Source organism: Poecilia formosa, unplaced genomic scaffold, assembly GCF_000485575.1.
Source record: "Poecilia formosa unplaced genomic scaffold, Poecilia_formosa-5.1.2 Scaffold13, whole genome shotgun sequence".
In the NCBI taxonomy this organism is placed as follows: Eukaryota; Metazoa; Chordata; class Actinopteri; order Cyprinodontiformes; family Poeciliidae; genus Poecilia; species Poecilia formosa.
In genome coordinates this window covers 175,673-184,166 of record NW_006799952.1, presented here as the reverse complement: position 1 = coordinate 184,166, position 8,494 = coordinate 175,673, and the positions used below count along the sequence as shown (strand labels likewise).

The 8,494-nt window shown below is 36.8% G+C and overlaps 1 protein-coding gene across 3 annotated transcripts in view; it reads right to left on the bottom strand.

Annotated features, from left to right (window-relative positions):
* Window positions 1-8,494, bottom strand: part of slc1a2b (solute carrier family 1 member 2b) — a 33,851-nt gene that overhangs the window by 8,074 nt on the left and 17,283 nt on the right. For all 3 annotated transcript variants that reach the window (XM_007545478.2, XM_007545477.2, XM_007545479.2), the window contains exons 2-8: window positions 6,231-6,370; window positions 3,258-3,410; window positions 2,768-3,018; window positions 1,988-2,135; window positions 1,541-1,667; window positions 379-612; window positions 50-244 (exon numbers count right to left, since the gene is read on the bottom strand). In XM_007545478.2, the coding sequence (XP_007545540.1) occupies window positions 50-244; window positions 379-612; window positions 1,541-1,667; window positions 1,988-2,135; window positions 2,768-3,018; window positions 3,258-3,410; window positions 6,231-6,360 (1,238 nt within the window). In that variant the 5' untranslated portion in view covers window positions 6,361-6,370. The remainder of the gene's footprint in view (window positions 1-49; window positions 245-378; window positions 613-1,540; window positions 1,668-1,987; window positions 2,136-2,767; window positions 3,019-3,257; window positions 3,411-6,230; window positions 6,371-8,494) is intronic.

Genomic DNA, 8,494 nt, shown 5'->3' with positions numbered 1-8,494 from the left:
TATATATATATATATATATATGTTGATATAAAAATAATGCTTTTCTCACCTGACTGTGACGATCTGACCAGGGTCAAGATTCACGCCATTCATCTGGGCAATAAAGATTGCCGCCACAGCCTCGTAGAGAGCAGTTCCATCCATGTTGATGGTGGCACCTACTGGGAGCACAAAACGAGTGACTCTTTTGTCAATGGCCAAATTCTCCTCCAGGCAACGGAATGTGACAGGAAGTGTGCCAGCACTGGAGATAAAAGCACAACAAAAAAAAACAAAAAAACAAGGAGGACTGTAAACACATATAACCATGCACAAATTATTTCTAAAAACCATTATTCACAATGACTTGTTCACCCGTTGATCCTTATTCATGCTGACCTGGAAGCTGTTCCCAGAGCAGTGATCCAGGCCTGGAAGATCCCCAAGAAGAAGGTGAAGGGGTTTTTCCTTGTGATGACAAAGTAAATGCTGGGCAGGAAGATTGCGCCGTGGATGATCAGACCGATAATCACAGTCACCATGTACATGCCAAGCTGCCTGGCCACCACCTCCAAGTCCTTAATGGAGATGATCTTGCCACAAATCAGACAGGCAATACCAAAGGGAGAGTACCTTATTGGGTGAGAAACAATTTCTTGTTACTTTGAAATTAAAGCGAAGAGCATAATCAAAACAAGTTGTAAGAGCACTGTGATTACGGCGTAATATCCTTTAGATATGTTTCGAAATAACATGAGATAAAGGAGTTCCTTTCTTGCAATTTTTGGAAGCTTAAACCTTTCCACATTTGTAAAACTTAGAACCACAAGCTTGATTGTAATTAATTACAGTTATATGTGATAACTCTAGGAGAGCTGCAGAGATTCAGATTGAAGAACCTGTTGATGTAAAATCTCTGGTTCATGCCTTCCATAAATCTGACTTTTATGGAAGAGTAGCAGTTTGCCAAAAGCCATGCAGTGTACAAAGCAAACATAAGGACAAATTATGCTCTGGTCATATGAAAAAAAAAACGTTTTCCATCTAAATGAAAAATCCACATTTTTAATGTTTCAATCCTAAATATAAAGCTAAATGTACAACATTCCATTATTATTCAAGTATTAGAAGAGCCAAGTCAAACCGTGAACCTATATCTTGTTGAGGAATTTTAGTAAAACTTAAAAATTAATACTCTAATATATTCTCCATCTTATATGATTGACATTAAGCTACTTTTGAAAGAAGAATTACAGAAGTCACGGAAAGTCTTCAGGACATATCTGCAAAACATTGACTCAGGATGGCTGAATACCTTTCATGCTTTGCAGATTCATATTTGAAAAAAAGAATACAAAAATCATCCGCCCCGTTTCCTTCCTAGTCACAATCCTGTGCTATGTCAGTGTATCACATAAAACCTCAAAAGAATACATTGTAGTTTGTGGGTGGAGCATGAGAACATATGAAAAAAATTGCATTGATATGAATATTTTATATTTTTCAAGCACGGCGAAATGGGTTTTGAAGTGGTTCAAAGAAATCCATGACAGATACCAACCACATGATCATGATGACAAGTTTCATCACGATCTCATTGAGGATACTGAAGAATTCAATCATGAGTCTGGCCTTCTCTCCCATCTTGCCCATGCAGATGCCAAATGCAATAAAGAAACCAATCAGACCTGCAGCAGAAAATTATGAATGCGTCAGAATAGATGCGATGGAGGGCGGCTTCAGTACGGAAGAAAATGTATAAACATATTTACAATGCCAAGTATGAGAAATGAATTTGATGAGCCGACTTGTATTAGTTGATGAAAATGCCTCAACAGCAAATAAATTACATTTTCATCACAAGAAGCTTGGGGTTCATCAGCAAATGTTAGCTTTGTTATAGCTAGCATCCTAGCATGATGATTTTAACATCAATTTGATGCTAAATTTTAACGGTACAAATGTGTGCAGTTCACTACGAGGCCCCAGAGGGCTCTGTGTTACATACCCAAAACATTCATGCCACTTTTGAACTGAAGAGACTTTTTGATGATGAACTGTGGCTCCTTGGTAATGTTAGCCACCAGGCCCTCCACAGTGGTGACATTAACTTCCTCCTCCACAACCACCTCAACTTTCTTTGTGACTGTTTGGATCTGGAAAAAAAAAACAAACAAAAAAAAAAAAACAACATAAATAAGTGGCAGAATTATCTTCTCAGAAGAAAACCATGACAGCTCCCTAATTGGTTTTAAAATATGTTATGACCTAATTATACAAAGTGTAATGTGACGCTTACATCATATATTTAGGCTTTTTCTAAAGAACCACTTTAATTGAAAATAACCTCTTGTTCTTTATTATTATTTTTTTTTAGACAGCAGCTAGCTTTATTTCTGTCAGGATACATCTAACTCTGTTGCTATTTAGACCACATTCTGTTGGGTCAGCATAAGGTTTAGTTGATGAAAACTAAACCTTATGCTGATAGAAGAAAACAAAACAACAACATGCGCTCAAAATCAGCCTTACGGTATCTACACCTGTTTTGTATTTGCTGTCACACGTTGAATGGACGTGTTATTGTCGCTCTTGGAGCGCTCAGAGTGGACGGGTCCAGCTAACAAAATTTACGTCCCAATCTTTACAGTTAAACAGTCGAGCAGACTGGAAGATAAGCCTAAGTCTTAGGCGAACTTATTTCAATGAAATAAATTGCAATTTATTCTAGTTTGACATGATATTATAATGACAACTTTACAATTAGAAGCACAATTTCATCTTTTACCTGTTGGAAGCAGGCTTGCACCAGGTTTTCTGGGAAGAGGTTCCTTATCAGATCGAAGAAGGCGTCCAAGCTGGACACGTCATCGTTTTTCTCGCCCTCGCCCAGATTTTCCTTCAGTTTGGGGTTGCCAGGGTGGATGACTAGCACCAGGATGACACCCAGGACAGCAGCAATAACAGTGGTGGACATGTAGTAAACCATAGCTCTGGTTCCCAGGCGGCCACTAGATTTGGCGTCCAGGCCAGCAAGCCCTGTACCGCACACAAACAAGATGTTTATCCGGTCATTTCTGGTTCAGTGAAGAAGTTGACACAGCATGTAGGAATAAAAAGATCAAAACAAATGCTATTTGGCGACTCTATGATCACCATCAAGTATGTTACAGTAGTACGACAACAGAGGAAACTGAACAAAAGAAAGATTCCAGTCAATATGAGCAACATGGCTTTCCTTGAGAATTTAAAAGCATGAATTGTGATAGAGTCGGCACCTGTGATTAAGCTGGAGATAATGAGAGGGAGGATCAACATCTTCAGCATCCTCATCAGAATATCTCCAGGAAAGGCAATCACCATGACAATATCCGGATGAATTGGAGAGGCAACACGCAGCAGCATCCCTGATACAGCTCCCAGGATCACACCTAAAGTGAAAGGAGTGGGGATAACTTAAAAATGTATAATCACTTAAAGATTTTAATCTAAGCAAGGGGGAAAAATCTCAATGGAGAAATATACACTATTTAATATAAAAATTCTAATCATTCTCAATCGTTTTTTTTTTTTTGTTTGTTTGTTTGTTTGTTTGCTTCTGTGGTTCTTTGTCTTGCAAGACAGCTCAGTATCAACTCCCACCTTCTCAAGTCAGCTGTTCAGGGCCAACAAAGATCCTGTTGGCTACAAACACAGTGAGTTGAGAAGATAAAACCAAAACCAGGCAAGATCAGATTTCTTTGAACGAGGCAGCATATCAGATTGTCAGGTTTGGCCTATGTAATCACAAGAAATCTAACTTTTCAAGAATTTTATTTATTTATTTATTTTTCAGTATTTTCAAATTCCACCGAATACTAAATAAATAGGCCAGTATTTCATTTGGAGAATGGATGAAAACTTACACTACTGCCCTTGTTTGTTATTAAAATCATTTTTACAGTTTTTTTTTTTGGTTTTTTTTTTGTGGTTTGCTCACAGGCAGCCCTGCAAATCACAGGTGAGCTTCAATGTTCTTGAAAGAAAGAGAAAGCTTCTCCTGGGAACCCTTGGAAACCAGCCATACTTTCTTGTTCCAGCTACAGTGTCAATATATTTGACAGGTAACAAGCTCATATGGACCAGTGTAGTAGTAGCTCCAGAGATTTTTTTTTTTATTCAGTTAAAACAGTTATATATTTATGTACTCTGTGTAGAAATACACACCTCTGTAGTTTAAATCAGTTAGAATTACCATGATAACCTCCAATTGTTGGATGCAACAACAATGAGGGTCGACTTTTTGAGAAATTTTAAATACGTTTTAAAATTCAGAATGTATACACTAAGACTACAGTGACTTCCAACAATTTACAAGAGCCCCGGTAATGACATGATTTTGTAAACATCTGGGAATTACTTTTGTGGTATTCTGGCTATTCACACTATTTCAGTTACCTGAAGGCACACCTCTGAATGTATTTACTGTAAGTCAACGCATCAAACATACTACTTTGTTGTGTGACATAATGTAAAAAAAAAAATAAAAAAAAAAACATTACCCAAGGGGAAAAAAAAAACAATGTCTGGTTCATCTGTGGATGCAATTTCCAGATGTCTGAAACTACCAAGATCATCTGTTGATATAGTTCTACCCAAGTATAAACACAGTTCGAATGTCCAGCCATTACACTGTTAGCTAAGGAGAAAAGTTCTGAAATATAAATGTGTTTTGGGGTGAAACCGCAGACCAACAACAGAACAAAAGGAAAAGTCATTGTGAAGATTCTTGCTGAAGCTGTTAAGATTGTATCATCGTACTATTGCCAGCGGCCAAATGACATACAGTTAGGAAGAAGCTGTTTGTCCCCCAAAACAGCATAAATTACTTTCAGTTTAGACACAAACTGTGGGACAAAAGCCTTTTGCTACATATATGCCCAGCCAACTGATAAACCTATTGAAGTGTTTGGCCGTGATGATCTTTTAGAGTAAATATTTTTAAAAATTACAATCCTGTTTACACCATCCCAACTGTGAAGTACACAAGTCTATTATTTATTGCACCTCCAAAACCATGATGGAGTCAAATAAACTTTATGTAAAAACATTAAAGAAACATTGATTATAATTTGTCAAATAGACAATGATTCCTTGTATATAATCAGTTAAGTTACAAAGTACCTTGAGGTTCAAACACCAGTGTTTTGAAGCAGCCATCACAACGGCCTACACTCTGCTCCATAGAGAATATTGTAAACATTCCTTTTTGTATTATTTTGCAACAATTTGTTTTATTTGTAAAACAACTGAAACAATAGAAACCTTTATCAGTTTATGTAGTTGTTTCAAGTGTCAAATTATTCCCTTTGTTTCCTCCTCTGCATTTTGATAACACACATCTGAGTGCCTCAGACAAGCATACTGGAGACTGAGAGAACTGGCATATGACTTATAAAACCTATACTTAGATGCATAAATCTTAAGATCAGACATATATCTTAGTCTTAATGCAAATAGTAGCAGTCATTCTCTATCTGCACAATTATTGCCAGAATGTAAATTTGCCATCCATCTGGTCTGACTAGAGCCAGCTGCTGTCCTCTGTGTCTGTGTGACTGTTGGTGCGGAGCCAGCAGAAAAGCACCAGTAACATCCTGGGGCTGGCAACATCCGGTGGATTTTAGACACTCTGTGTTTTAGGATTGATCTTTTCTCTTTGACCTTCTCATTCCCCAGTCGCTTTCTCCTTTACTGATCCTTATCCCTTAGTTCTGATGTTGCAGGAGATCTATTTATCATGTTGGCTCATTTTATGAGGGTTGTGTGATTGAGATGTTCATATAAGCTGGACTGTCCAAAGTTTTAAAAATTCCTCACAGGAAGGCATTTCCAAAGCCTCAGAATTAAAAAGTAATGTGTCACTGATGGCCATGAGGAGGCATAAAAGTAATCTAATTAAAGATTTGTTTCCGCAACCAGAACATGTCTTGGCCTTTAGTGTTTATTAAAGAGCTACAGCGGTAATCACAATACTTTTCACCATAGGTTGTTTGGGTGACTTGTGTGTGTGGGGAAGAGCTTTTCATAGCAACAGGTGGCATCGTGCTGCAGAAGGTCAGAACACCCAGTCAGCTTACTGTCTGGTACACTGAACACAGATGGCATCTCCTCCTCACGCTGCAAGCTAGCTGCAGATTGTAGCTCTGAGTTAACAGAGCACAGTTTTTTTTATCATACGCCTAAGAGAGGAAAAAAAAGATTTCCCTTACCAAGGACTGTGAGCGTGAGCAGGAGGTTCTTGAACATTTTGGAGCAGATTTGGGCACATTTGGACCGGGGCCTCGCCTCAATGGGCTCCAGGTGGCTCTCATGCATCCTCACCTCCACTTGTTTAGGCATACTGTTGGCACTGCAGCAAAAAAAAAGGCAAAAACAAAACACAAAAGAGAAAAGTTTATTAATAAATGCTAAAAATAAAATGACCCATTGGGTTTACAGTTACAAAAAAAAAAAAAACATGTTATGCCATATAACTTTAGATTGAGAATCTCACAGTGAAAGCAGCATGATTTTAGTTAACGTCTCTACAAACTCTATAACTTTTTTTTCCAAAAAGCAGAAAAAACATGCGAAGCATTCAACTGTTGCCAAGTTGTCACTTGAACACCGTGGTTACTATAGCATCCAACAGATGGAAGCTGACAAGATGATGCAGCTTGATAATTGCTCCCCTTTCCATCGATGTGCTAAGCATTTGGTAAAGTCATGTCTGTTGCTCATTATTCATATTTCTTCAGTACTAACAATTCTAATCTATCCATACATAGAGTTGTTCAGTTCATCTTCTTTGTATAACAAAATTAATAATCTAAATTAATCCAAAAACAAAACAGTAAGTACACAAGAAAATGACTGAAAAATTATTAGTAGGAGTGAAATTAATATTTCATCTTAAACTGAAGCATGAAGCACTTTCAACAGTTTCGTCTGGTTGAGGTCCATGAATTATTTTTTACCAAACCTTGATAAGAAAAAGGGCTATTAGGGGACTCTTATTTTGAAGTAAGACAGGAAACATTTCATGTACTTCCCTCTGAAGATGACAAACCTTCAATCAGGCTGGACTACAGCAGTCTGTTGTAAATGCACTGAAGAACCATTTACCACCTTTCAATTCTGCAGGTGTGTTTAAAAAAATAATAATGATACACAACAGAAGAATGATTTGCAAGTACTGCGGGAACACATTGACAGGCTAAATTTTTCAGTCTCCTGCAACCACAAGGAGATAGCATGAGAAAACAAACCTGCTTTTGACATGAAGCTTAAGCGCAAATTCAGTTACACAGGGAGACACATTGGAACAGATTGTTGACATTTTATGAGTAGTGTCTGAGTAGCAGATGTTTCAAATCAATATACATTTTTCACCAAAATTCCTGCGATAAACCTTTCTTGCAAGAAAAGTATGTTTCTTTATCTCAGCCGTGGATTAAGAATAAAACTTGTTTTAATGGCATTGTTATGTAAGAGGTTAACAATAGCCCCACTTGAACACACCACACTTAACGCTTACACACAAAGTTTTCCTCCAGCGATGTGTGAGAAAACTACATTATAGGGAGACCACCTGGTCAGCCTCCTGTCAAAGCAGTCAGATCTACTGCTAATAATCTCAAAGTAATGTGTGAATTGCAAATAAGAAAGAGCAAACAGCTGAACTCCATCTATGCACTCTCCGTATTTCATAAAAGGAATTCATAAACTTAACATTTTGGTGCAGTACCAAATAATTGAACTCCTAACAGAAGGAATGATAAATGTAATGCGGATGTTCCGTTTTTTTGCTCTCCCTTCATTATTTTTAGCTCTGAGTGAGGAAGTGAGCCGGATCTTCTCATTAACACCTTTCCCTTTGAGTCAGAGACAAATGACATAGAAGGACTGAACAGATGAATATAAAAACGTACTGCAAGTTGAGCTTCATCCAGATTGAATGACGAAAAACATTCAAGGTTTTTTCATCATTTACTAAAAAGTTCATAATTTTACATTTGAACAACCTACATGCTTTTTTTTAAAAAAAATAATAATAAAATGTCATAACTGAGAAAAAAATGAACTGTTTTCAAAGTCAGTCCTAGAAAAACAAAATTCAGATAGACAAAAAAATGATTAATGGTTATCATATATTTCCAAAGCCTCTTTGTAATCAGAATTCATTCTTTGAACATGATTGGGCTGATTTAATTAGGAATTTACATTACAAACTCTTAGTGAAAAGAATAAAATGTGGGACTGTGTGGCATATAACAAAATTCTTAAATGGGATATCATAATTCAGGCGATATATTTATAGTGTATTATATATGCAATATATTGCATTTATATTGTTATGTTTTGAATTTTCTGTTCACTTCAAGAATGAAAAGCAATCACAGTTTTATTTGGTACTCTTTTCTAAAAGGTTCCAAAATATTATCCTGACTAAAATGCATAATTGGTACATTAACTCCTTAAGAACAATAATAGT